We start from the raw sequence: 26,962 nt of genomic DNA on the forward strand, positions 1-26,962 counted from the left end.
TCGCCGATTGACGGCTCACCGAGCTATAGGGTAGGCGGCTGAGGCCATCTGCAAATCGAACCCCCCCGGCTTGACGCGTCACACAGCTTGCAACCGCCAAGCCCTCGACAGACAACAATCGTTGCAACTGCCAGCAAACTTCGTCCCCCCTCCCTCCTGGCTCGTCCGAAGCCTGAGCGCCCACCGGGGACCGAAAACCGACCAGACGCCTTTCCCCAGATATCAGCGACCGAGAATAATATAATATCCCCCATGACGAGCGCGTAGCCCCCTCCCCAGGGAATACGATGCCCTCGCCAACGGACGACGAGACTCCGTTCCCGGCCCTGAGCCGCGCCGCGACGTTTAATGTTTTTGGCCGCGCCCTCCTGTCCCCCGAGGATGCCTACCTGTCGCCGCCCCCCGGAGCCCGCGACTTTGACGGCCGCGGCGTGCCTGGGATGAGGGGCGTGGGCGAGCGAAGTAGGAGCCGGAGACGCAAACGAGCATGGAAGAAGCTCATGTGGGTGAAGCAGTCGTGTATGACGCCCCTTTTCCCCGAGTTCGTTTTTTCACGAGGGAAAACGGTACCTGTAACGGTCTACGACGACGGGGTACGAATGAGAGGGAAAACATGGCCATGGACAGCCGCCGCGATTCCCCTGCGCAAAAAAAAAAAAAATTAAAGGACAAAAGGAGAGACAGAAGGAGAGACAGAAACCGAGCTAACCGGCTAGTCAGACCCAGATAACTACACCGACCAAGCGACGTTTTTGGAAAATCTGCAGCTCAATCCTCGTCTCAAGCCGTACGATTTCTGGCCCTTGGTGGCCGACTCCACCGTCATCCTCCAGCAGGTCTGCTCCGTCATCATCTTCATCGTCTGCTTCGTAGGCATATACCTGGAGCGCGTGTCCCCCGTGTCGGTCGTCAGCTGGGGAAGCCTCGGCACCTTTCTGGGCTGGCTTCTGTGGGAGCGGTGGGTGTCCGAGGAAGAAGACGAGGAGGAGCAGGCCAACGCGGCGGGCGCGGCGGCTTCCTCAGCAGCAGCGGGTGCGGCCGGGAGCGCGTCGGCTTCCGGGCTGGCATCTCTGACGCGGGCTGGAAGTTTACGCAGGAGGAACCGAGCAGGCAGCGTGAGACGGCCCCCTCACCCCTTGAGGGTCGAGTCGCTGCCACCCACGACGACGACGACGACGACGACGACGACGACCACCACCACCACCACCACCATCATGGCCTCATCTCCCGCCGCTCTGCTGACCGGCAACCCGGCGGCGGGCTTTGCCCTGGACTTGCGCGGGAACGGGAGCGCCAACGGGCATGCCACGGCAGCGAACGGACGCGCGGCGCCCCCGTCATCGTCCACTACGATGCTGTCATCGACGGCGGCGTTGGCTTCGACACCCCCGACATCAAACAACACCAACACCAACACCACCGCTACCTCTTCCGCCACCGCCGCTACGAGTATACGCCTAAGCCCCAAACCCAGCGCCGAGTTCCGCGGCCACGACGGCAGCCTGGCGCCGCCGCCGCCGCCGCCGCCGCCGCCGCCGCAGCTCCCGCTCCCGCTCCCGCTCCCGCTCGACGAGAACCGCACGCATCAGCGCCTCGGCACCATCAAGTCCGCCCTGCTCATCTACTCGACCCTGCTGGGCCTCTCGCCCATCCTCAAGTCGCTCACGCGCTCGACGTCGAGCGACTCCATCTGGGCCATATCCTTTTGGCTGCTCGCCATCAACGTCTTCTTCTTCGACTACTCCGGCGGCGTCGAGGCCAAGTTCCCGGCCTCGCTGTCCACCAACGCCGCGCTCATGGCGTCGACCGTCCTGGCCAGCCGCCTCCACGCCACCAACCAGGTCTTCAGCCTGACCCTGTTCAGCATCGAGGTCTTTGGCCTGTTCCCCGTCTTCCGGAGGCACGTGCGCCACCGGAGCTGGCGCTACCACGTCCTGCAGACGATGCTGCTGGTGCTCGGGGCCGGGTTCGGCGCGGGCATGGTGCTGACGGACGCCAAGGCCGCCTCGCCCACGGCGCCCTGGCGGTGGAGGAGCGGCGTGGTCGGCATGGCTCTGAGCGTCGTCATATCCGTCCTGGTCACGGGAGGGTCCAGCTGGTGGCTGATAGGGCTGCAAAAGTACAAGAACGAGATACGGGGGCCGTGGGATCCCGCGAGGCCGATCATCATGAGCAGGACGAGGTGGGACGACGGATGAGATCAATGTGCGAGCAGCGGGGAGACGAGAGGAGACGATGGTGATGGCCGTAACGTCATGTTTTTTTTTTTCCCCATGAAACTAACACCTCTTTGTAACTAATAAATTGCTATTAGTCAAAAAAATATGCATGGCGGTGTTTTTTTTTTCATTTTTTTTCATACCAAGCAGTGAAGCCGGCAGATGAAGGGGGACGACCGTGACGGATGCCGCAGCGCCTCTCTGCTGCTTCTAGGCCCCCCCGAGTTAACAACAACGACAACAAGTTACAGCAACAAGACAAAGGCAAGTGCAATACCCCACCAGCACCAAGTCCGACGCCTCTGTTTCTCTTCCTCTTTTTTTTTTTTTTTTTTTTTTTCCCTTTTTTCTGTTTTTTTTTGCCCTCCCAGTCTACGCCGGCAAGTCGCAAAGCCTACCTGTCCTTACTTACGAGTCGCGCGTGTCTTGAAGCAAATGCGGCAAACAGCCTAATCCTGCACCTCCCGCATCCTTGCGCCGTCCACCCCTGCCGGCGTGCTAGCCAGAATGAGAAGGGATGCTGAAAAGGAGAAAGGAGAGAATTCCCGGGCTGCGAAAGCCTGACGTCTGGTGCGGCCTGCTTGGGTCCGAAACCTCAAGCTGCCAGCGGACAAGGACATCATCAAACGACTTGCTGGAATTGGCCATTGAAGTGAGAAGAAGATGCCGTGGCCCGTGGGCTGGAGGCCTGTGATTCCCCCCCCCGGGGGGGTGGCTCGACCCCTATAAATCGGGTGGTGGGCACGGGGGCTTGGACCCGGTGGCTGCGCAACGGGCAGAGCTCAGCGCCAGAACCAGCAAACCCCAGCACTGCCCCTCCCGCAGCCCCAGGCCCCCCCCCCAGCCTGAGCGGGCTCGGCAATGGCCCGGCATGTCGGAGCACGTCTGGTGAAACCATTTTCCGCCAGGCCCTGGCTGCGAGTTTCGTTTCAGCCAGGTCAACTCACCAGGCCGGGTTTGCCGCGGCACCAGCTGCTTCAGCTGCCGGATGTTCATTTCCTCTACGGAGTAGCCTGGCCACGTTCGTTTCGTTGCTTAGACGAGACGGACCTGGGCGCCAAGGAAAGGCGAGGCAATGCGTCACTGCTGGTCTGCGGGCCGGTAAGCACGTGCATCATCCCGAGGAACCAGACCTTGAGCTTGTTGTGCTCCGGAGTGCTCGGAAGGCTGGTACGGAGTACTTTAGGCTGGTAGAACTGCCGGCAGTGTTGCAGCCTGCCCTTGGCGTGACGTGGAGCCTGGGAAGGCTGCTGCTGCACTGCACGACGGCCAATAGGGAATCGGGGACGCGCGCATCAACGGGTCTGCAGGGAAAAGGCCGACGAAGGTGGTAGGTGGTACTGTATGTACTCCGTAGTTGACGTGCCCCAAGGTCGGTCTGGCTGCTGGAGCCTGGAGCCTGAGCCGGAACTCATTAACCGAGCAGCGCCGCAGTGTCGGCCCAGCTGCCAGCTGCTGCGGCTGTTGCTATTTTTATTGCTATTTTTATTGCTTTATTTATTTGTTGTTGCTGTTTATTTATTCATCCCCCCCCCCCCCCCCCCCTTTTCGTAAGGGCCATGAGCAGCAAGCAACCAAAGAATCGATCGCTCCGTCGACAACGTGGCGGTGCCAGCTGCGCCACCCCACCCGCCCGGCGGGAGTGCAGCAGCCAATGCCAGCTTGAAACTTGTCCAGTGCCGGGATTTGGCCAGGCCCCTCACTGGCGGACCAATCGACCAATCTGCTTGCTCAATTTGGCTTTGCAAAGGGCACCTGGCTCGCTCGCCCGAGACTGGAGTCAGGGTTCCAACTCCCAGCTGCAGGTGGATTCATGTTCCATCCCCATCCATCGATGGGTGGCCAGAAAGCATCTAAAGATGTGGAAAGAAAGATTCTGATCTAGGCTTCCAGGGGCGAAAGGGAGAGAAGGGAGAAAAGAAATCGAGTGGCAGAAATCATCATCCCTGGCGTCATGGCACAGCACAGCACAGCACAGCACAGCACAGCACAGCACAGCCCAGCCATGCATGCACCACGACGACCACGGCCTGGGGTCAGCTGGCAGGAATGGATCTGCCTGAGTCAATCCAATTCCTTTTTATGTAATCATCGCCCTTTGGTGGACCCAGGTAGAGGTACATGTACCTAGCAGGCGCGTAGTAGTTGCGTTGCCGTGGTATTATTATTATTGCCTCTCGATACCCGTCTGGTGGGTCGTAGGACCCTTCATGGGACCCAGGCCCCCTCCCTGCAGACAAGGCAGCCAGGTCTGTTGCGAGGTGTTGCGAGGTGTCGCATACTTGCGCAGCTGCCACCATCTGCACCCTGCTCTCGTATCGACTACTTGGTTAGGTACTTGGTTGGGGGGATGATGAAGGAAGCTCCTGCCGCTCCTGCCGCTCCTGCCTCCTGCCTCCTGCCTCCTGCCTCGCCTCGGCGTCATATATAACACGACACGCCCCCTAACCCCCCCCCCCCCCCCTCCGTTTTACCCTTGTCTGCTCCCTCCGCCAACCTTCCACCTTTTCCCATTCCTCCATTCTTTCTCCTCCCGTTGTCCTCGTGCCGCAGCAAGCTGTGTCCTGAAGATAGCACATCTGCCCTTCGTTTCGGTGCTCCTCAATCCACGCTCGTTCAAAATGAAGGCTTCTTTCGTCACCCTCGCTGTTGCCGGCTTTGCCGCTGCTCAGAACATGGACGGCCTCCCTCCCTGCATCGTAAGTGCATGAGTTGTTTTGGTATTTTCCTCTTTTAACGTGCAGCTGGGCTGACTTGTCGTCGTTCTTGATAGTCACCCTGCATCCAGCAGTCCCTTCGCCATATTGGGTGCACCGGTTCGCCCGCCGAGATTGCCGTTTGCGCCTGCAAGCCCGAAACCCAGAGCATGCTGGTCTCTCCCGTCACCCAGTGCGCCGTGAGCAGCAAGTGTGAAGCCAGCGACCTTCTCAAGGCCCAGAGCGTTGCTGCTGCTCAGTGCAAGGCTCTCGCCGCCAGCTCTGGCACTGCTGCACCAACCAGCTCCACGTCTGGCTCCCCGTCATCTGGCTCTCAGGCCGCCAGCTCCTCCGCCGCCCCGACTGCCATCATCAGCTCCAGCTCCGTCCCTTACGGCAAGAACGGCACCACTGCTGCCGCACCCACCAGCAGCACCGACGGCGCCGGCGCCAGCGCCACGGACGCTACTCCCACCACGACCAGCAACGGCACCAAGGCCACCTCGTCGGGCTCTGCCACCACGAGCGGTCGTGCCTCCTCACCTACCAACGCTGCTGCTGTTGTCGGCCCTGCCACTGGCGCCCTCGTCGCTCTTGTCGCCGCTGCGCTTGCTCTGTAAGCAAGCTCCAGCTCTTGCGCATAAACGGTGGCCAGGAAGCACGAACAAGGCAGCGTGGAGCAAGAGACGGAGCGGAACAAGAGGCATGGAAGGTCTTGTAATTCTTGCAATGTAGTCTAATAATGCTGGACCGTGTTAATCATGCTCGACGCGATTTTTAATTGCGGCTTGTAAGCCAGGCACGATGTGGATGCATATAGCAATGCGTGCCTCTTTTGCGTGTGACATTGGCAGCCACTTGGCAGTTTCCCCCGGGAAGCAAGCAGCATGTGTTTAGTCACGGAATGCCACGACTTGGTGAGATGAACGGCGTGTGTATGTGGTGCGCTGCCATTGGGTCTCGGGGGGGGGGGGGGGGGTGCGAGACGATGCGACGATGCGAGGCTGGCGTACATGGCAGCAGCTGCAGGCCGTGCAGGTCGTGCCACTCCACTTGTCCGGTTGCTTCCAGACCAGACCAGACCAGACCAGACGGCTGGCTGTGGGTCTCTTGTGTGCCCTCCCCTTGCCGCCCTTTCTTGCCCCGTTGCTTACGATTAGATTAGCCTACTAATTACCCGTTCCGGCCTCGCATCTCGACTTCTTGTTATCCGACCTTCTCGTCCTTGATCATCCGCGACCACGTCTCCATCTCCACTCATCCCAGCAAGCGAACAAACCCTCCCCAATCCACTACCGACAAAGAGAACCCTTTCTTGCCACGACGCACCGCACCGCACCGCACCGCACCGCACCTAACCCACCCCATGGAGTCGTCTCCGCCCGCAGACGACGAGGCCACGTACGGCGGCTACTCCCGCTTCGAGATTGAGCTCGAGGTAACGTCGGGCCCCGCCCGCTCCTTCGGGGGCCCGCTGGCTCTCCCGCTGACAGGTCGCGCAGTTTGTGCAGTCGCTCGCCAACCCGTACTACCTGAACCACCTGGCGTCGCAGAAGCTCCTGGGCCAGCCGGCCTTTGTGGCCTACCTGGGCTACCTGCGGTACTGGGCGAGGCCGCCGTACGTCAAGTACCTGACGTACCCGGGGCCGACGCTCCGACACCTGGAGCTGCTGCAGCAGGAGCGGTTCCGGCAGGACATAATGAGCCCGGACCTGGTGCAGAGGCTGGTGGACGAGGAGATGAAGGCCGCGGTGGGGTGGCACCGCGAATAGGGGCGGGCGTCGGGTGTAGGGAGTAGCGAAGATGGGCTACCAAAGAAGCTGGGCTACCAAGGCTGGGCTACCAGAGATGGGCTACGAAAGACGGACTACGAATCAGAGACAAGAAGCAAAACGACACGACACATTGAAGCCAGTCGAGCGTTTGATGAACCACCGCCACCTTGTTGACGCCAGCTGAAATCGCCATAGCACATGCATGAAAAAGAAGGAACAGGAAAAAAGGGACCAAGCACCAAGCACCAACCACGCCCCGCGACCTAGTCTCCCCCAAGGACTCCCGCCGCAACAAGAGGACACAACAAGAGGGCACACCAAGAGCACACCAAGAGCACACCAAAAACACACCAGGACAGCCGCCCGACTGCCCCATCCTAATTCTCCCGCCACCGGTTCCCGCAGGCCATGCACTTGAAGAAGCTCGTCATGGGCTCGTCGGCGCTCCGGATCTGCACCTGGTAAAAGGCGGCCTCGTCGCCGTTGCAGCCGTCGGCGGGGCACTGCACGCGGCCCTTTTGCGCGTTGTCCCACGCGCCGGGGCCGCCAAACACGTCCTCCTTCTCCTTGCGCTCAAAGACGCGCCGGGAGAAGACGGGCTCGGTGATGTTGTGCTCAAAGGGGCAGGTGCGGCATTCGAGGCGGTTGGTGCGCTGGGCGGTGAGGGAGACGGTGAGGATGTTGGCGCAGTGAGGGCAGACTGCAGACCAGACTGTCAGAAGGCGAATGATGGTGGTGGTGGTGGTGGTGATGTTTTTTTTTTTTTTTTTTTTTTTTTTTTTTTTTTTTTGGGAGATTGCTTGACTTGCGTTTGGTACAAGGGGGAATTGGTTCTCGTCACGTACAGAGCAGCATGGCTGTGGGCAAGGGGCGCGAACCGCCGCCGCTTCGGAACGATGGGACGTGGTTGGAGATGATGGGGTTTGTTTGTTTCCTGCGAGAGCGACTGTGTGTGGCCACACGGAGTAGCAAAAGTTAAATTTCAAGTCCTGGCGGCGGCTGCGAGTGGGGCGGGCGTCTTGCGCGCGGCTGTCGCGGCTGCGACCACTGACGCATCCAACCAGACGCGCCAAATGCTCCATTCATCTTACCCATCTTACCCCTCCATGCTCCGCTCCTCCTCCTGCCCCTCCGTCCGCGACACCACGACGACGACGACGACACTTATTCTTCCACGTCAGCCCGGCCTCCCGTCCCCGAACAAACAAAACCTGCCGCCACATCCCATCCCCCACCCCAACCCAGCCCGACCATGGCCTCGGAAGACGACCAAGTACGCACGCACGCACGCACGCACGCTCGCACTATCCAACCCCCCCCCCCCCCCCCCCCCCCCCCCCCCCCCCTTTCCGCTTCTTGCTAACACCCTTCCCCCCCAGGGGGCCTCCCCGCAAGAACTCCTCATCGAAGCCTGCCGCCGCAACAACCCCGACCTGCTGGCCGAGGTGCTCGCCGACAAGCCCGAGGCCGAAATCACGCGCCTGCTCAACGACACCACCACCGTCATGGGCAACCACCTCTACCACGAGGCCGCCTCCCAGGGCCACTGTGCGTTTTTCTTCTTCTTCTTCTTCTCCCCTCCGGAATTCCCACACTCTTCCACCCCCCGTAGAGGCGCTAACCACCCCCCCCCCCCCCCCCTGCGTCTCCCACAGACGAGGTCATCGACGCGCTCCTCGACCAGCCCGGCTTCGAGTGCGACCCCATCAACCGCCTCGAGGGCGACACCCCCCTCCACGCCGCGGTGCGCTGGATCAGCGAAGAACCCAGCGACCAGTGGGGTTACGGCTTCCAACTCGTAATGATGATGCTCGAGGCCGGCTCGGACCCCCGCGTCCGCAACAAGGCCGGCCTGACGGCCCTGCAGCTCGTCAACCCGGAGGACTACCCCCTGAGGGGGCTGATTGAGACTCATGTGTATGCGGCCCAGAACCAGGGCGACTTTGTCTCCGTGGACGCGGGGGGCGCCGCCGCCGCCGCCGCCGACGGTGATGGTGATGCTGGCGACGTGGACGACGACGACGAGTTTAGCGGGAGCGACGAAGAGGATCGCGCGGAGTGGGAGCAGAGGAAAAGGGGGGGAAAGCCAGGCCGTGAAACGAGTGAACGAACAAGTGACTGAATGAATGAATGAATGAATGACATGACATGAGTGACAGCTCTGCCTGGGTTGGTTCTGTCTGCTCTGCCATGTAGTCTCCGGGTGCGCTTCGTGAGGACCTCCCCTCTTGCTGCCCCCCAATCAATCTCGATACCGGCGGCAATTTGCATTTGCATTTGCCTTTGCCTTTACATTTGCATTGTGCCCGTGGGGAGCTGCCGGCCAAGCGATATCGTCATGACAGATATATACGCTTCTCAACAGTTCACAACCATAGACTTATTTGCTCCCCTCCCGCAAGATACTCTGGCCATATACCATTCATTTACTACAAGACTAAGACTGTTATTCGTACACGGAACAAAGGGACATGATATTCTAGGGTTACGCTTCCGTTGTGTCGTCGTTTCTCGTCGTTTCTCGTCGTTTCTCGTCTTCTTGACCCGCCATTGCATCGTGGCCTGCCAACATCATGCCAATGTGGGCCAGACAAAACAAAAGCTCCAGGGACGTTGCCGTGCTCTCACAGCATGACCAGCAAACTAATCAGCGACACCAGCAGAGAAAGCATCCGTCCGTGGCAAGGTCTCGCTGTGCCGGCCGCCCCTTTGTCAGCTTCGATATAGGTGACATTCCGGAGCAGGTTCATAGTCCTTGCTGACAGCCTGCCACCACTGGCCAGCTGGGAAAGCTCCTGACCCAACTGCCGCAAGATGTTAGTCGAGCGGCCCGACGGGCACATGACCACTTCCCACCCGCCACCTTTGGGAACGATAAAGGTTGACCGTTGGTCGTCAAAGGCGAAGCTGTACGCATCAGGGCAAACCGCCTTTACCGCTCTGCTGTAACTCGAGGGCTTGCATATCTTGGCGTCGTGGTACTTGCCGATGCAGCAGTCTTGGTCTGAGCCGGTTGCCGCACAAGCGCTGTTGCAGGGGGAGAATGCCGGTCTGCGGATCTTGTCATCAGGATACGGGTACACGCCGTCTCCAGGCTTCGTGGGCGGGAAGGCGAGGTTGGGCCACGGACACCAGTTTTCGATGCTGTCGTTGGTTTCCTGCGGCTCCAAAGGGACGGGATAAGACGAGTTTGCGTAGAAAGTGCCCGTCTTGGCATTGCTGTAAAGCCACCCGGTCGTCGCAATGCACGCACAGTTTGTCAGGTTGGGTGGGATATACGTCGTGTTCTTGGCCGGGAGGTAATTGATGCCCATTGGGATATTGTAGCCGTCTACCAGGGAGATGTCGTAGAATGTCTGCATGCCCGTGGTGCCGCCAGCCAGGTTGAATTCAGCGAGCGTGGCCGGGGTTGCTCCCTGTTGAATTCTCGCGTTGAAAGAAATTAGCCCACTTACCGCTCACTGCTTGCTGCGTCCGTGCAGAGAGAGACAGAGGCAGAGGCAGAGGCAGAGGCAGAGGCAGAGACAGAGGCAGAGGCAGAGACAGAGACAGAGAAAGAGAGAGAGAGAGAGAGAGAGAGAGAGAGAGAGAGAGAGAGCGCCACTCACGCTAAATTCGCAGTCCAACTTGGCAAAACAGTCTCCCGTCTTGCAGGCACAGGAATCACCATTGACCGTGCAGTTTGTCCTCCCCCAGACTCGACCCTGCCAGTTGGGCGCAACCCATAGCGTCCTGTTTTTGCCAGGTTGCAATTCAAACCCTCCCGTGCCTGGACCGGTACCAGACTGGGTAGCAAGTCCGGGCCAGATGGTGGTCTCGCATTTGTTTGTTACCACGAGAGGTATCTTGCCTTGCCAGTCTTCGGGAGGGCCTCGTTTTGCTGGGATGCTGCGTTTCGTGTACCGGAAGAAGTCGGCCTGCCAGGGTTCCGTTGCGCTCGAAAGCCGTCTCAAGTGAGCCGCAGGGACCAGCGAGCCCAAGGTGGCAATGGTGAGCAGCAGGTGATTGACGCAGCACTGTGAGCGAGGCTTTGCAGAGGCACGCCTTGTTGATACGACCATTGCCCCGGGATATTGATTGGTTGGATTGCCGCAACGCAGTTCCAACGGCGAGGCTATGGACGACAGGAAGAAGCGGAAGCGGAACAGGGTTGCCCAGACTTTCAAGGGGGAAGAGGGGGGGGGGGGGGGGGGAACAAGTTGCAGATGGCAGCCGTCAGCCGTATACGAACAAAACGCACAAACACACGCGGATGCTCGTTTCTCTCGCTCCGGGCTTGGGTACAATATAGATGGTGATTTGGTTCCACTCCGCCCTCCCCCCAACCACACAAATAATCAAATAATACCGAGTACTAGAGATGTTGTCCAAACCGGATTTGGGTTCCCCCCCGCCCCTGCCCAGGACTCGTACGCCACAGGTAAAACTCCGTACAATGCGCAAGAACTTGGACTAGGATGACGAACAGGCCCCGTGTGTGGTTATGTTAATCGCTGCAAATCTACAAATCTATGTCGGCAGTTAGCTTGGGCACGGGCTCAAGATACAGACGGGAGGACACTCAACATGTCAGCCGAACAGGAAGTATTGAAAAGGAATCGAAACAACGGTGAGAGGACCTGGCCAGCAAGACAGTCGAGGTTGTGTAAAGTAGCCAATTGGGAGGGAAAGGAAGCCCAAAAACAACAATAAGCGCCTCGTGGCAGCCGCTGCTCTGGCCTCTCACCAGGGCGGAAGGGGGGGAAAGTTTGTCGTCATGGATGGACCCATGGACCCATGGACCCATGGACCCATGCGCTGATTGGGAAGTTGCGACCGGGTCCAGGAACCGTGCGCGTGTGCCCCACTTTCACCCGCCAACCTCGGGCATCTTGCCTGGGGACTTAGGTACCTCCTACCTACCGTCTGCCAGCGCGAGAGTAGAGAGACGCAAGCGCATACGGGAATGCCTTCAGTGATGCCGAGCGACTGGCGACGAGCACCGGAATGCCTTCAGTAATTCTGAGAGACTGGCGACGAGCACCGGAATGCCTTCAGTGATTCCGAGCGACTGGCGACGAGCACCGGAATGCCTTCAGTGATTCTGCGCGGCTGGCGACGAGCACCGGTACCCAGGAGCCATGCATCGCGGCAGCAACGCTTCAGAACCAGGCTGGCTACTCCGTACATACCGAGTAGGCAAACGCCCATGGAACCCATTGACGGCAGGCAGCCTGCTGGCTCATGCGGATTTGTCCTCGTTGCTACAGTACATTAGGCACTCGCCGCCGCTCTTTCTGCCGCGTCCACGACCGCGTCCACGTCCAGCAGCTCCCAGCCCTGCTGCCGCACGCCCAGCGCCTCGGCGTCGTCCCCGACCCCCCTGACCACCGTGCAAATCATGTAGTCGCCCAGGAACCACTCCAGCCTCACGTCCAAGCCCTCCACCCTTTCCCCCCTGAACCAGACCTCCAGCTGCCCCCCCCCGCCCGGCGGGCGGAAATTCCTCATCTCCAAGTCGCCCAGCCACTCGGCCAGCAGCGCCTCGCCGGTCATCTTGACGTACCCTTCCCTCAGGCACCACAGCGCGTAAAAGTAGGCCAGCCTCCCGTCCACGTCGCCCACGTCGTCCGCGTCGTCCCGGGCAAGCGGGAGCAGCGCCCTCAGCCGCGCCGCCTCGCCCGGCGCCAGGACGGACTCGTGCATCTCGACGAAGCGCGTCCAGCCGTCCTGGCCGACGAGCGCGTGGTCGCGGTCTCGCCTCTCCGAGGGGCACACGACGTCCACGCCAACGGACAGCTGCGGCGGGGGTCGGTGCACGGCGAAGAGCACCACCAGGCCGGCCTGGTGGGAGACGTTGAAGACGAGCGGCTCGGACTTGTCGGGCAGCAGGAAGACGGGCTTTGTGCGCGCGTCCCGGACGAACTGCGCCGACGACCAGGGAACCGAGCAGTGGGAGGAGATGGCGAGGCGCTTGAGGAGGGCGGATCCGAGCGCCAGCTTGGCGTCCTTGACAAAGTGGTACTTGAGGATGGAGGCGCGCTCCTCGGCCGTGAGGAGGGCAAAGGCTCGGGCGGCCTGGGACGCCGGGTCGGGTCAGTCTCGACTGTGCATTGCTCGGAGATGGTGGAGCAGCAACTCAAAAAGCAGGTTTTTGTACAAAGGTGAGGAATACTTCTGTGCCGAGGTCTCTGGTTGCTTTGGCGGCTGGCCACAAGGGTCGTGTGTCAAGAACCCATTTGATGACGAGGGGCTGCCGACCCATGATGGCGACGGCGACGGCGATGGTGATGGCGATGGTGATGGCAATGGCAATGGTGATGGTGATGGTGATGGTGTTGGTGATGGTGTTGGTGTCGGTGATTTGGCAAGAAGCTCGAGACTCGAGAGTTTTGCGCCAAATTGAATTACCCCGCGTCGACAAGGAACCGGTCAGATGGATTGGTGCCGAATGTATGTGGTCGGTCACTGGTGACATTTTGGAGATCCACCGTGGAGCGTCAACCCGTCGTTCGCCGCTGGGCAAGCCAAGCAACATACAATACAGGACAGTACCAACCAACCAACCAACCAACCATCCAGGTCGAAAGCCGTCATTTACACCTCACCGCAGGTGTGTCCACCGTCATAAAAATAAGAATACGGCACGCCGCGATGCATGCGGCCCCGGATCGTCTTGTCAAAACTCACTTGTCTATATATAGATTAAATCACCGCCAGACCCTGTTCATAAAGCATGTCTTCGTCTCCTTCCCCCTTCCCCCTTCCCCCGCAGACATGATCAAACGGAAACGGGCTCTTCACTCGTGCCCCCAGCCCTTTTGAATAAAAACCTCACTGCCAGCCGCCTGCCAGCTACTCCCCAGCTACTCCCCAGCTACTCCCCAGCGCCATGTCGCGTCCTCCCAGTGCCTTTCAATCGCCCACCCGTTGACACGCTGGCTATATCACTAGGTATCATTGGTCTCCCGCTCAACGTGAACAAGTTGAACACCCCTTCTCTAATGCAAAAACTGATTGAACCGTGTCCGCAGACATCGCCTCGTCGTCTCATTGCCGCCTCGCCCCCCTGTCTGTCTTGGCCGCCCTTTCACCTGAAGCGAGCTCTGCATCGGCCCATAACCTCGCCTTGGCAAACCAGCTCGGCGCTAAACTCGGAGCCATCGAGGGTCAGGTAAATATCAAAATAGACGCGGTAAAACGTTCCCTGTGGCGTGTCCATGCGTTCAAAGTCTTTCTCGAGGTTCTTGCGTGATAGATCGGAGGTGAGAGTGACAACTTCTTTGATTCCTGTACAATGCGTTAGCAAGTCACGTTGGCTTTCCCCCCTCCCAAAGAAAGAAACAAGAAGGAAAAGAAAAAAAAAAAAGAAAAAAAAAACGGCATCCGTCTTTCCCGATGCTGCAAAAGGGGACATCATCAGACTTACGAGGATCCTTGGTATATTCGGGGCATACATCATCGTCGCAAGCGTACAGCACATCTTCATACATGAGGGTTGCGCCAGGTGCGACTTGGCGGAAGAAGGAAACCTTGACGGGTTCGCCATTCTTGACCTTTTGGCCCTTTTGCACGAAAATCTGCCGCGTAAACTTGCAGCGGTCTTTCCCGTCTAACGAGGGGACTCGGTACGCCTCGGGATGGTATCCCTCCTTGAAAGGCTGCAGCGTAGCCATGAGGTAGTGACGACGGGCAACACGGTGGGTGATGACGCGCTCCGTGATGCCGGCGGTGACGGCGCCTTTGACAATGGCGGCTACCGAATCCATGGGCCGAACCACCTTGGACTGGAACTGCGGAGGCACGTGCAGCTTGATCTGCTGAAAGAGGTACTCGGAGGCGCCAAACCCACCCACCACGAGAATGTTCTGCAGCGCCCTGTTCTGGGCCTGGATGGCAATGATCTGGTTGCGCACCAGCTCGAGAATCCGGTTCACAACCGGCTCAAAACACTGCAGGATTTCTTCGTTGGTAAAGGTCATGTAGCCTTCCTCGATGCCAGCCTCGGGAAACTCGGTCTCGATGCCCACGTCGACGGCCCATTTCTGACCGTTGTTTCGGAAGTCGGCCTTGATTCTGTTTTCAAAGTCCATGATGCACTTGGCATAGACGCGGCCGGCCATCTTGGAGCCGTCGGGCAGCTTCATCTTCCTAATCTTGGTGCGCAGAATGTTGCTAAAGTTGCGGTTCAGCGCGGTGGATCCGCAAGAGTCCCCGGATCCTGCCGTGCATTCGGCGACTGTGAAGGGATTTTCCTCCTCGACTTCGTAAGCGATGAGATCCACGGTGCCGCCACCGCAGTCCACAATCAAGACGGCATCGTGCACCTTGAGGTTGAGCAATCCCGTCTTGGAGCAGAAGAGGGCTGCTGCCTCGGGCTCGGATATCAGGGTCAGACGGTTGTCGTTCTCGTCGCGGAGGAAACCGGCCTGGATGGCAGCGGCTCGAGTGGCGGCTTTTCCGGCGTCGTTCCATATGGCCGGCACCGTCAAGTAGTATCGGATGTTGCGCTCCTCGCGGTTGAAAACCTCTCCCAGAGTCTTTTGCAGCGCCGATCGCATAGCTTGCCGAAGCTTGAAGAGATAATCCGCGGCCACGTCAATCTCGGATTTGCCGGGTGGCAGGGGCGGCAGGTTGATGGGATCAATGTAGGTGTTGCCACTCAGCATGAGCTGCAGCTTGAACCATTCCACCTTTTGAACACCTGGCTTGGGATATCCCGTGGGCGCCAGAGCGTCGGCAATGTCTGGACCCCATCCCACCACTTTTTGATACTGGTCGTAGTAGAGGACTGTGGGGATCTGCAGAAGGAGGCAATCATATCTGTCAGCCGAGTGTCCAGGTGAAGCCGCATAACTGCTTTTGGCGCAAACAAACAACACAAACAACACAAACAACACAAACAACACAAACAACACAAACAACACAAACAACACAAACAACCTCTTGACCCACCCACCTTTTGCTTGGTATAGGAGCCAGCTCCTGGCCACTCGGAGATGATGTCTTCCTTGGCTTCATTGTTTGTCGCAAAGGCAAAGGCAACACCAGAGAATGTGGTACCCTACCGTAACGTTTTTTTCTTGGTCAGCCATGCTGTGCTGTACACGAAACAAGCAGAACCGCGGAGGCGGCGACGGCCAGCGACGGCCAGCGACGGCCAAGTTTGCTTTGTTCAGGCGCGCATCTTGGCAAGAGATGTACTCACAAAATCAATGCCAACAATGAGTTGCGCTTTGCTCTTGCTGGCGCCCTCGACCTCGGCAGCGGGATTGGATCGCTGGTACTGTTGCGCGACAGGACCACCCTGGGGCGGGGGAGGTCCGGGAGGAGGATATCCTTGCTGTCCTCCAAAGCCAGGAGGAGGCGGCCCTCCCGGACCAGGCTGAGCAGCGCCGCCCATGGGAGGACCTTGGCCCATGGGAGGCACGTTTGGAGGAGGATAGCCAAGAGGTGAGCCGGTGTGGATGGGAGGCGGACCGCCAACCATTTGCGTTGGCGGGGTTCGGCTGTGGCCGTGATGGGGAGAAGTTCTGTCGCCAGGTCCGCCAGGTCCGCCGGGAGGGCCCTGGGGGTAATTGGCCGTGTAGCTGGGAGGGCGGTTCATGGCGAGAGCTGTCGTCGAGGACGGCGAGCCGATGCCGATGCCGATGGGCGGCGTCTGCCCGGGGAGCGGTATATGGTGTTGAGGTATTTGAATCTGACCTGGGGGAGGGGTAATGGGAGGAGGCACTCCGTCGGTGGTGGTTCTGATGCTGGCTGTTGACTTGCGTTTTCCGAACCCGAAGCCTTTGAGGCGGGAGTTCATAGAACTCATATGGAAGGGGGGTTGGGGGGAGAGAGGGCAAGGAGGAGGCAGGATACGAGAGGGGAAGACGGTGATGGCCTGGGGAGGGGGGGGGGGGGTCGAGGCGGACCAGCTGAGCCAGAGGGGGTCTGGTCTGGTAGTTGGGTGAGGCGGAGTTGGGCCCAGTTGGCGATGAGAGGTTGCAGCAGCCAGGCGCAGGCCTACAGGTACAGCACCAGAAGGTGCCTGGTCGTGGGGCCTCTTGGGGGTTTCAGGACATTGATGTCAACCAGACTCCAGCCAACTCCAACTCTGGATCTGGATCTGGTGGTGGTGGTGGTGGTGGTGGTGGTGGTGGGCGGGGCGGGGGAGGCAGGTGTGATGTGATGACTGGATGACTGATGACGGGATAACTGACTGCCTGAACTGACCGACTGCAGAGATGTCAAAACACGGGCGGCGAATGGGGCGGGCTCAGCAGGAACTACCTAGGTACATACCTACCTACATACCTCTCTACCCTAGGTTCCTACCTAAGGTAGTGGAGCTGCCAGGCGACTGGAGGCACTTGGGCCAAGGAGGAAAATATCGACAGGGAGTGGACGTTTCGCGCCAGGGCAGAACAGACCAGACCGTACCGAGCGGCTGACGACGTACTCCGTACCGAATCGGGATCTCTGGGCTGTTTTTTTTTTTTTTTTTTTTTTTTTTTTTTACTGCACTAGTCGGCAGTGATGTACATACCAGGCTGCATTGGCGAGAGCGGGGAAGCGAGCGAGGACTCGGGACCCTCGGTGGATGCGGACCACGGGTGATTGTGGTTTGGCTGGTTGGTGCAGCAATTGATTCTCAAGGCGAAGCTGTCGAGGGGGAAAGGGGGGAAGCAAACAGGCGCCGTGCTTGTGTCCAGAGTCTGTCTTGTCTGTCTGGTCGGAAGAGGCTGCCGACGTGGCCAAGCGCCAAAGAAGACACCAGACTGATGATGAAGGCGGCGGATCTTGGAGCCCCCCGTATAACATCAATAACCCCTACTGGTCGGGACCTGGACCGGGACCTGGACCTGGACCTGGACCTGGGGGACTGGTGGTGGTGTCAATGCAATGTGAGCTTCGGCACCAGCTGAGGCCAGCCACGGCTATCACGGCATTGCTTCGTCTACTCGATTTGCCTCTCTTCTCTTCTTCTCTCCTTGTCTCTTTCTTTCTTTCTTTCTTTCTTTCTTTCTGTCTTTCTTACCATTTTTTTTTTATTTTTTTTTTATTTTTTTCTCTTTTCCCCTTTCTGTTCCCTTTCTTCATACCCCCCCCCCCCCCCCCGGGCAACCACCAAGCGAGCCGCATCCGCCTCTGCCGGGGTGACTCTCATTTCAATCCTCCCCTCTGCACTGCAGCAAACTCAGCTAGCTCGCGAAAACCCAGCTCCCCTCGCTGTTGTCAAGCCCCGAATCTCGACCGGAGGGGGGAAGCCTGGCCACAGTTGTCCCGTCATTAAAAGCCCCTCCCAGCCTTTCTGATTCTGCGTGCAATTAGGTGGGTTAGGTACCTAGGTAGGTACAGTAGGTAGGCTGCCGGCGAACAAGTGCCCGCCACCTTGAACGGGCTCTGCATGGTGCGTCGTGCGTCGGGCGTTTTCCTGCGTCAGTGGAGTGGCAGGATTGGTAAATAGGCGTAGGCAGCAACGACCGACTTGAGTCGCGTGCATAGTACGTACGTACGTACGTACTATCCGACCACTCCGTACCTTGTTCTGGGTTGGCACTTGAAAAACCTGGGGACAATCAATCCTTCGGGTAGGTTGGTTGGGAGTCCGTGGGCCGACGACCCACGGTTTATTACTTGGGTATTTTGCATTATCGATTACTGTCCTACGGTCATGCGTGCGACGCCAACAGCGTCTCTACAGGGTACAATAAAAGAAAGATTTCCCCGCGTCCCACCAATGAATAGAAAAAGGAAAGCTCCCAAGTACAATAAGAGGTAAAGGTAAAGGTACAGGTACAGGTACAGGTACAGGTACAGGCTCACTGCCTGGTCTATAGGTATTTTGCTTAAACTCAAGCAAGTCGCGGCGGCGTTTGGCGGCGACCCCGTTTCCTCCTCCTCCTCATCGTCTGTTTCTTCATCCAAGATAGGCTAGAGCGGCAATGGCACCGGCGACAAGTGCCAGGGGCGAGGCGCGGACGCCAGCGTTGGGAACCGTCGTGGTGACGGCGGGGGCCGAGGTGGTGGAGGTGGAGGACTGGGCTGAATTCACGCAACGTCTTTTGTTAGCCCAACCGCCAGGGCAAGGCTGCCGGTTCGCCAGGCACGGGAAGGATACTTACAGTTGGTCGTGGTGGCGGTGCTGTTGGTCATGGCAAAGCTGGTGAAGGAGACGGAGCTGGCCATGCTGGTCATGCTGGTCACGCTGGTCATGCTGGTTGATCCAGAAGCGGTGGTGGCGGCAGCAGAGGAGCCGGTCTGGGAGGAAGTGCCAGCAGTGCTAGCAGCAGAGGCAGACGAGGAAACGGAGCCGGAAGCGGAGCCAGAGGCAGAGGCAGAGGCAGACGACGCAGAGGCAGATCCGTCACCTTGGTAGCTGAACTGCAAGCTGAAGTTGTACTCGCTGGGGTTGGCGTTGTTGGTAATCTTGAAGTTGTACGTATCAGAGGCCCAGCCCGACGGAGTAAACGTAAAGGCTCCACCAGTGGCGTCGGCTACGGGGAGGAGGGGGGGAACATGACAAGTGTTACATTAGCGATGCTAGCAAAGGGGTTGATGGAATTGACAGAGCCTGTGCTGGCGCGACATGTATGTACGCAGCAACAGGGAAAGCAAGACTCACAGGTCAGGACCTTGACATCCTTGGTGTTGGTCTGGGGTCCGTTCTGGAGAACGATGGTGCAGCCACTCTGGCAGCTGTCAAACTTGAGGGTGAATGGCTGGCCCGCGACAACTTGGAAGTTGGAGTTGAGGAACTTGGGCTGAACGGCGACGGCGACGGCGGCCAGGGCAGATAGAGCGACGGCGGACTTCATTGTGAATTAAAGGTGCGAGCTGGTGCGCGAACAACAAGGAGTGTGGCGTGGTGGTCGTGGTGGTGGTGCCAAGGTGAATCTGTAAGGCAGAAAGGGGATGGGTCAGTAAAAAATTGCTCTGGCGCGCTGACGGTTTCCCGAATCCTGTCGATGCAGCCCTGGATAGCGGATGAGCCCTTTTTGTGGTGGATTTGGTCCATGTGTTTTGATTTGAAGCATGTGTGCGGCGGCGATTGCGGCGATAGCGGCTCGAGGGCCCCCTTGGCGGGTGATGCCGGAGAGAGAGAGACTAGGCAATAACAAGTTGCCAAGCTGATGTGACAAGCGGCCAAGCTGACTGCCAAGCTGGGCGGGATTTCAAGGGCATGTGCGCCCTCCACGCCCCACCAGCGCCCAGGCACCTGTCAGCACCTGCCAGCGCCTGCCGGCACCTGCCAGCACCTATGCAGCTGAATGCGTGGAAATCGACAACGGCAAACCAGCTGTCCGAGGCCGACCGGGTTGGCTTGGGGCATTGCGGAAGCTCTGGACACTTGGGGGCGCGGGCTGTGAACGGGTCTTGACGTGCTGGGCAGCATGTCGTCCTTGCTGGAATACTGCCGCTGCTGCTGCTGCTGCTGCTGCCGCCGCCGCCGGGAACTTTCGTGTTTCTGCCCCGAGCTCCTGGTGTAACGAAACGTCCGGAAGATGCGGGATGCTGAAGGAGGGCCATCGTCCCCAGCGTACGCAGTACTTACAGGATGCGAAAACCGGGAGTTTGCTGATGCCAAAACGACGGTACGAGCTGCTCGAAGCAAACTGAAGGCTGGCTCAACACGTTGGAGGAAGGGATTTTGGAGCACGCAGGAGGGAAAAGGGAGAGGGGAGACGAGGGGGGGGAGAGGGGGGATCGCGAATCAGGGTGTCCTCGCCCAGATTCAAATACAAATTTCCAGCATGCTCTGGCATGGGAGGGCAGTGCGCTTGTTGGCTGGCTGATGTCCTTTGGACGGACGGGGATAGGATTGCGTGGTCCGTGGTCCGTGGATCGAGGCGGCAAATGATCCACACCAGGACGTCTTGGCCCCCCCTCGTCACGCCAGCGACGGTCTGGGTCGCCAAGTCTAATCACATTCCAGCAAGGGACGAGCTAGTGAGGTGATTGCATTATTGCGCCGGGCGCTGCTACCGCTGGGTGTCGGCCGGTTTCCTGCTGCCATCGGAACAAGCCACTTGTCTGAGGGACAAGAACCAGGAACTTGGTAGCTTAGCTTAGCTTAGCCCGGCTCACCCAAGTTCGAGTGCAGGAGCTCCGTGGTGCCCCCCACACACACACCGCGCGCCCCAAGCCCCCCTTTCGAAGCCAAGATGTTCAAGTCTAATCGGATGGGGGAAAGTTTTTCTAAAGGATAAAATAAAAAAAAAAATTGAATATGAATGAAAAATGAAAATAAATAAATACAAAAATTTAAAAAAAAAAAAAAAATCGGGAACCTGGCAGCCACCGACCGAGTCCCAGTAGGAGGTGTCCAGTTTCCCGACGGACATGCAAGCTCTGGTCGCGCACCAGCATTGCCATGTCTGTCTGCCCTCCGTACAGACTCGCCAGCGCCCACTTCCCAGCACGGTGTTCTCCGTTCGAATCGCACTGCTTACTCCCGCCACCTTGCCCTTCCATCCGCAGCAAGCAGGAAGCAGGAACCCCTCCAGGTCGCTGCCAAGTACTCCGTCCTCGGGCTGATGCCTGCCTACCTTAGGTACCTACCTAGGTACCTAGGTACCTAAGCATCTTCAACAGCTGCAGAGGACTGGCTCATTGTAAATCAGTCGTTGCTTGACGCGCCACCCTTGCTGGGCATGGCAGTTCCTGCAGAAGCCGGCAGCAACAAGCGACCAAGCCTTTTCCTCCTCTCCCTTGAATGAGCTGGCGTCTTGGCTTTGTTTGCCCCTTCTTTTCTTGGCTGGCGTTTTCCGGCGCTTGGTGTCGTGCCCCGCTTCTCGCTTTTGCCCCCTGGTTGCCCCCCTGGTTGCCCCCTGGTTGTCCCCTGGTTGCCCCTGGCTTTGCCTTGTTTGCCTGGCTCCCGCCCCGTTGTCGCAGACGGAAAAACATGCCCCAAACGAATCTTAGCGCCCCATGAATTTGCGCCCCACGAGTTTCCCGGTATCAGCTAGCTCTTGCGGCGTCAAGGCTAAAAGGTCAATCTCCGTCGGGGCATTCTGCCGAGGGTACAGGTCAACCGACCTGTGTCCCCCCCTTATCATCCGACCCCCCCATAATAACTTAACTGACCTGACCATTGCTGTGGGCTATACTCTTAATATAATTGGTTTATTAGGGAATAGTGGGTCAGGTCACTTTATATGGAAAACTATATAGAGAAGTACTTTCTCTGATATTTGACTAGGTTCTTAGGTAGGGGTACCTAGTAAAAGAAATTAATGAAGTCACTTTCCTTAGAAAATATAAGGAGAAGTACTTTCTCTGCTATTTTATTAGGTTCTTACGTAAGGGCACCTAGTAAAAATATTAAAGAAGTCACTTTATATAGAAAATAATATAGGAAAGTACTTTCTCTACTATTTCTTAGGATCTATAGTAGGGGTACCTAGTAAAAAAAGTTAAAGAAGTCACTTTCTATAGAAATATATATATAAAGGTACCTCTTTTTCTATACCTAGTACCTAGGTACTAGGTACTTAGTAGAAATATAAGAAGTCACTTTATAAAGAAAAATATATATAAAAGTACTTATTCTATGTATAGTACCTAGGGACCTAGGTACCTACCTAATAAAAGAAAGGAAGTCACTTTCTATAGAAAAGTCTATATAAAGGTACTTTATCTACTTTTAATATTAGGTTCTTAGGTAGGGGTACCTAGTAAAAACATAAGGGAAGTCACTCACTATAGAAAAGTATATATAAAGATACTTATAGTCTAGTGGCTACTATAGATTAAAGGATTTATTAGTGTATCTCTATATTAGGAAAGAGCATTGGTCAGGTCAGTTAAGTTATTGTGGGGGGGTCGAATGACAAGGGGGGGGCATAGGTCGGTTGATATGTAGTCTCCATTCTGCCTCAGATACCTGGCACCTTGGCCGTCAGCTCAATTCCGTTGTGCGGATGTAACACGTCGGCATCCAGAAATCGGTCCGTGTCTTCAAAACTCAACGTGGGGGCCCCCTAGGAGGTACTCAGCAGTCGACTCTCTGTAATACGTGTATTCCCTCCCTGTAACCTGATTGATCCCAATCCTGTCCACCCCTGCGTGCTGCTCGCTGTGAGGGTTGCCGAGTCCCGATGTCTGGTGCCATGCAAGCTTGCACGAAGTACTTCCGTACACTGCAGTAGTTCCTTCCCTACTACTCCGTAGCACGCACGACACGTGGTTGCCTTGACGAAACACAAACACCTTCACAGGCGTTACCGCATGGTAACCGCGCCTTCCGCAGCCTTTTGCCACTTTTCTCCGTTGTTTTCTGAACCTTATTTTGCTCACTTTTCATGAGGGGGGTTCTTTTTTTCTTCATGTTCTTTTTGCTTTGCATATTTTCGTGTCTTACAGTATTATGCTCACATTATCACGTCCCCCAGCGTCATGTGTCAAAAACTCGCCACTCGTGCCGCGGATTCGGTACCCCTTGGGTACTTGGTCCTTCCTTCCATGCCCACCCCCGTAGTGACATGAGCTTCTTTCACCCATCCAATCGTCATTTACGGGTCAAGCGGCCACTCTTTTTGCCTCCAGATGCCCGACTGTCCCAAACAGCACCGTCTCCTCGGATGCACGGCGCCTCAATATGATGGGCATTTATCGAATGCCAACAGCCGCCACCCTGACGCGGCATGGTGGATCTGCTCCATGATGAATGGCGTCATTGCATGTCTCGCACCGGGAGATTGTCGCAGCTTGTCTTTGCTTCGGCCATGCTTGCAGTAACTAGTGGCTTTCGCAAAAACTGAACATTGAATAGCAGAATAATAAAAATACGCCGAGGAAGAAAAACAAGGGCCCTAAATTAACCATTTTCCCTGCACGCTCTGTAAATAAGCTCACGTGTCTTTGCGATTAAAAATGCCAAATCCTCAATATCCCTCACATCCTCGCATCCAGAAATAGAATCAACTACAGATAAAGGCTTGCTCAATTTTCGACGTCTGAATCCATACGTATGGCGTGTCGTCTTGTCTGCTCAGACAACAATAGACACTCGAGAACAAGCAACCCCCCTACCTAGTCCGAAGCTGAACAAGTAAATCTCTCCTCTGTGCATCCTAGCCAGCCAAAACTAGCAGACAGCTTGCGGCGCTTGGTCCAATCTTCTCTCCCCGTACGTCAGATGATAGCAAACGACACTCTTTAGTGTTCCAAGAGACGCAAGCTACCCTGGACGACAACATTCTCCAGAATGGAGCCGGGAGGAACATCGATAGTGCTACCCTCGGTAGCTACGATTATGACAGTTCCCTTGAGAGTCACGCCGCGGCCGAGGTTTACGGCGCCCGTGATGGTGAGATGGTCCAGCTCGAGAACTTTTGGAATGGAGGGGATATGCTTCTGGAAGTCCGACACCTTCTTGAAGTCACTGCCGAGCTTGATGAGGGGCGCGTCGCCAAAACGGGCGGCGCTCATCTGCAGTTGACCGTGCTTCAGAGTGTACAGGTCCGACTTTACCAGCATCAGGTCAGAACATGTCTTGACAGGCAAGAATCGTCTGCGGGGAACGTTGACGCCGTGAGCATTGTTGAAGTGTCGAATAGCGGCGCCGACGGCCGTCTCGAGTTGCAGAATGGAAATATCGGACTCTCCCTTCTTGTCGCCGGGAATGGTCTTGCCGTTGGGGATGATTTCCATCTCCAACTCGTCGTTCTCCACAACTCGTTTGATGGCTTTCAGGTTGAGCCAGATGTTGTTGGTGTTGAAGTACTTGAATTTTTTGATCGACTTGAACTCATTGACGTGCTCCTTTGGTACCTGAGCAATTTCGAGGAGACGGACAGATCCCTCGTAGTCGATAATGGTGCCGCCCTTGACATCGGCCTTGGTCTTGTTGGTCAATTCCATAAGGTACTCAGCCTTGGTCTCGACCATGTGTTGAAGAATGCGAAGGTCGACAACAGCCCCCAAGTTGTCCACATTGGACAAGAAGATGATTTCAATCCCTCGCTCCAGCAGCTTTTCGAGGATGCCAGAGTTGTACAGCGACTCAAACACGTCACCGTGGCCAGGCGGGTACCACTCAGAAATGGGTGATTTGAAGTCCTTGGGAACAGGTAGGAGGGAGTCTTTATAAATCCGGGGGTATCGGGACTGATTGAAGGTAAGGATGTCGACGTTGTGACCCTCGTACTTTTTGATGATGGCAGCAGTATCATCGTTGGTGTTGAAAGAGTTCATGAGAATGAAGGGAACGTTGACGTCGTATGTTCGGTTGAGGAACTCGATTTGACGCACAGAAAGGTCGAGAAAGGACATGCCGTCACGGACCTCAATCACTGACTTGGGGCCAACACAGCCCATCGAGGTTCCCAGACCACCATTAAGCTTCAATACAGCCAGTTTGTTGAGGAAGTTGACGGATTCGGAATTGGCAAGGTCCTCGTAGTCCACAACCTGTCCCTGCGCAGGAGGTGCAATGCGATCCCAGTCGCTGCAGCAATCGTTAGTGAAAACGGGCGTCAACAGCTGGGCTTTATTTTCTTCGTATTTTGTATCATCGATGCGACGCACACAGCATTGCCTTTGGCTTTGTCATTCAGATAACGACGGAAAAGGGCAAAGAAGTTGTCCATTTCGGTCTCGAAGAGCTGGGCGAGAGGAATGCGAAGTTAGCTTCCGATTCCAAGCTAAAAAATCATCCTGGGGCATACGATACCTTCTTGTCGTTGGGATCCTTGACGGTCTCGGCAAGGTTGGTAAGAGCATTCCGCATCTGAGCAGCAGCGACATTTGTGGAGGTGTTTTCGAAAGCCTGCACAGGTCTTGTCAGTTCGTAGTGTTGAGGTTGATTCAACATGATCAGGCGTTTGTGTAAAGCGGCCACGGTTGTCAAAGGGGGTTACTGATCAGATGGAAAGCACAAGAATATTGCTGCCGAGATGAAGTGTGATGGTTCAAGACGGCAAACGCGGGAACATGAGTTGTTGAACGGGCTTATTATTGTGGCCCGGGGGTTGGCTGCAAACATGATGAATGAAAAACTATCATAGCTCCTGCTGGACTGGACGGTTTTGTCGATAGACGATACGAGTAACTCGGCTCCTGGCGACGCAGCAACAGGCAAGACAAAAGTTCAAATCACGCATTTCTAATCAGCTGGCACGACTGGAAGGCTGGCGTTTGCTGGTCCGTTGGGAAGTTGTGAATTGCCGGCACCTTGAGTTCAAGGGTGCCAAGGTATGGTTTCGTAATGCAAACAGGAGTAAAGGTGAATCGGGGAGGCCCAGAGACAAGCTGTTCGAAACTGGAAACAGGAGTCACTGTGCAAATAGCTGTCTTTCCCAACTTACCATGTGGCTACGGGTCTTGCCATGATGGCGCTTTTCAAAGCCATTGTCATCCCCTTCCCTGGCAACTGGCTTCAAGTGCGAAGGCAGCGCGCTCTTTATCACGCCAGCCATAGCGAATGAGGTTCGAAAGGTGGCGATGGAGGCGAAATTGGGTAGGTATCGATTGACGAGGCAGCTGACGGGTATCAGAGCAGAAGTCGGGACGAAAATGCAGAATGAACAACAGCTTGGAAGGGGCCCAAGGAGGTAGGTGATTAATAAAAAGCAAGATTCCAGGACATTGACGAGGAGAATCATGCAAGGCGGGGCAAGGGGTGTGGGTGGGGGGAAGGATGGGGGGGAAAGGGGGGGGGGCACGGGTGATGATGGGACAGAGCAAGCTTCCAACGGAGGACTCCTTACAGATTACAGTTTAGCAGCATGGAAACTAAACTACAAACGAATGGATAATGCAAGATAATTCCGAGCTCTGCAGTATGCACAGTTCTTTGGCCCCTACAAGTATTTTATTTTATTTTATTTTGGAAGAACGGGCAGCTGGGAGCTAGGATGCTGGGCAACTAGAAACAAGGCTCTGAAAGAGGCCAAGGCCAAGCTCCGTGGCTTGGTTGTACGACGAGATTAGGTTGGTGCACCTTTTTTAGGTACTGTCAATATTGACTTCTTATTGGCGAATTGGAGGAGAAAACGGGGAGGAAGGGGGTTCAAGGTCTACCCAATCTTGGGAGGCACCCTGAGATTGACGTCAGAAGAAGAAGAAGAAGAAGAAAGAGACGGATGGACCGCGACCACAACATGAAAGAAATCGTCTTGGTGTGGGGGCTCACTACAGGAGAATGCATCACAAGAGTCCATGGAGTTTACAGGAATAATAATAAGAGTACCAGACGTCTCGCAAAACCATGAGGCATTAATGTGATGTGAGCTAACATGAGGTACACGCACCAGGTAGGAAGGTACAGTACCTTGGGAGGTAGGACAGGCTAGGCTGCTTGGGC

At 56.7% G+C, this 26,962-nt stretch overlaps 12 protein-coding genes across 12 annotated transcripts; 4 read left to right on the forward strand and 8 right to left on the reverse strand.

Moving 5' to 3' along the window:
• Nucleotides 1-287: 287 nt before the first annotated feature.
• UV8b_02139 (uncharacterized protein) lies at nt 288-2,198 on the forward strand (the record flags this gene model as incomplete). The annotated part of the gene is made up of 2 exons (XM_043139637.1): nt 288-519; nt 721-2,198. The coding sequence occupies 2 exons, from the start codon at nt 288-290 to the stop codon at nt 2,196-2,198; spliced, it is 1,710 nt and encodes a 569-aa protein (XP_042995571.1).
• Nucleotides 2,199-2,279: 81 nt separating this feature from the next.
• On the reverse strand, nt 2,280-2,867 carry UV8b_02140 (uncharacterized protein; the record flags this gene model as incomplete). Its single annotated transcript, XM_043139638.1, has 4 exons — nt 2,280-2,296; nt 2,363-2,429; nt 2,632-2,739; nt 2,814-2,867. The coding sequence occupies 4 exons, from the start codon at nt 2,865-2,867 to the stop codon at nt 2,280-2,282; spliced, it is 246 nt and encodes an 81-aa protein (XP_042995572.1).
• A 1,973-nt stretch (nt 2,868-4,840) lies between these two features.
• Nucleotides 4,841-5,535, forward strand: UV8b_02141 (uncharacterized protein; the record flags this gene model as incomplete). The annotated part of the gene is made up of 2 exons (XM_043139639.1): nt 4,841-4,918; nt 4,993-5,535. 2 exons carry the CDS (start codon nt 4,841-4,843, stop codon nt 5,533-5,535), a joined length of 621 nt encoding a protein of 206 aa, XP_042995573.1.
• A 746-nt stretch (nt 5,536-6,281) lies between these two features.
• Nucleotides 6,282-6,687, forward strand: UV8b_02142 (uncharacterized protein; the record flags this gene model as incomplete). Its single annotated transcript, XM_043139640.1, has 2 exons — nt 6,282-6,353; nt 6,418-6,687. The coding sequence occupies 2 exons, from the start codon at nt 6,282-6,284 to the stop codon at nt 6,685-6,687; spliced, it is 342 nt and encodes a 113-aa protein (XP_042995574.1).
• Nucleotides 6,688-7,067: 380 nt separating this feature from the next.
• Nucleotides 7,068-7,545, reverse strand: UV8b_02143 (uncharacterized protein; the record flags this gene model as incomplete). Its single annotated transcript, XM_043139641.1, has 2 exons — nt 7,068-7,390; nt 7,536-7,545. The coding sequence occupies 2 exons, from the start codon at nt 7,543-7,545 to the stop codon at nt 7,068-7,070; spliced, it is 333 nt and encodes a 110-aa protein (XP_042995575.1).
• Nucleotides 7,546-7,942: 397 nt separating this feature from the next.
• Nucleotides 7,943-8,812, forward strand: UV8b_02144 (uncharacterized protein; the record flags this gene model as incomplete). The annotated part of the gene is made up of 3 exons (XM_043139642.1): nt 7,943-7,963; nt 8,070-8,238; nt 8,346-8,812. The coding sequence occupies 3 exons, from the start codon at nt 7,943-7,945 to the stop codon at nt 8,810-8,812; spliced, it is 657 nt and encodes a 218-aa protein (XP_042995576.1).
• A 502-nt stretch (nt 8,813-9,314) lies between these two features.
• Nucleotides 9,315-10,751, reverse strand: UV8b_02145 (uncharacterized protein; the record flags this gene model as incomplete). The annotated part of the gene is made up of 2 exons (XM_043139643.1): nt 9,315-10,106; nt 10,299-10,751. The coding sequence occupies 2 exons, from the start codon at nt 10,749-10,751 to the stop codon at nt 9,315-9,317; spliced, it is 1,245 nt and encodes a 414-aa protein (XP_042995577.1).
• Nucleotides 10,752-11,943: 1,192 nt separating this feature from the next.
• On the reverse strand, nt 11,944-13,147 carry UV8b_02146 (uncharacterized protein; the record flags this gene model as incomplete). Its single annotated transcript, XM_043139644.1, has 2 exons — nt 11,944-12,747; nt 12,845-13,147. The coding sequence occupies 2 exons, from the start codon at nt 13,145-13,147 to the stop codon at nt 11,944-11,946; spliced, it is 1,107 nt and encodes a 368-aa protein (XP_042995578.1).
• Nucleotides 13,148-13,759: 612 nt separating this feature from the next.
• On the reverse strand, nt 13,760-16,486 carry UV8b_02147 (uncharacterized protein; the record flags this gene model as incomplete). The annotated part of the gene is made up of 4 exons (XM_043139645.1): nt 13,760-13,959; nt 14,099-15,470; nt 15,629-15,733; nt 15,878-16,486. The coding sequence occupies 4 exons, from the start codon at nt 16,484-16,486 to the stop codon at nt 13,760-13,762; spliced, it is 2,286 nt and encodes a 761-aa protein (XP_042995579.1).
• Nucleotides 16,487-18,574: 2,088 nt separating this feature from the next.
• On the reverse strand, nt 18,575-19,472 carry UV8b_02148 (uncharacterized protein; the record flags this gene model as incomplete). Its single annotated transcript, XM_043139646.1, has 3 exons — nt 18,575-18,699; nt 18,780-19,151; nt 19,280-19,472. The coding sequence occupies 3 exons, from the start codon at nt 19,470-19,472 to the stop codon at nt 18,575-18,577; spliced, it is 690 nt and encodes a 229-aa protein (XP_042995580.1).
• A 289-nt stretch (nt 19,473-19,761) lies between these two features.
• On the reverse strand, nt 19,762-20,184 carry UV8b_02149 (uncharacterized protein; the record flags this gene model as incomplete). The annotated part of the gene is made up of 1 exon (XM_043139647.1): nt 19,762-20,184. The coding sequence occupies one exon, from the start codon at nt 20,182-20,184 to the stop codon at nt 19,762-19,764; it is 423 nt and encodes a 140-aa protein (XP_042995581.1).
• Nucleotides 20,185-23,814: 3,630 nt separating this feature from the next.
• UV8b_02150 (uncharacterized protein) lies at nt 23,815-26,075 on the reverse strand (the record flags this gene model as incomplete). Its single annotated transcript, XM_043139648.1, has 4 exons — nt 23,815-25,105; nt 25,186-25,262; nt 25,331-25,426; nt 25,965-26,075. 4 exons carry the CDS (start codon nt 26,073-26,075, stop codon nt 23,815-23,817), a joined length of 1,575 nt encoding a protein of 524 aa, XP_042995582.1.
• Between the last annotated feature and the right edge of the window lie 887 nt (nt 26,076-26,962).

This window comes from Ustilaginoidea virens, chromosome 2 (assembly GCF_000687475.1).
Source record: "Ustilaginoidea virens chromosome 2, complete sequence".
Taxonomy (NCBI): Eukaryota; Fungi; Ascomycota; class Sordariomycetes; order Hypocreales; family Clavicipitaceae; genus Ustilaginoidea; species Ustilaginoidea virens.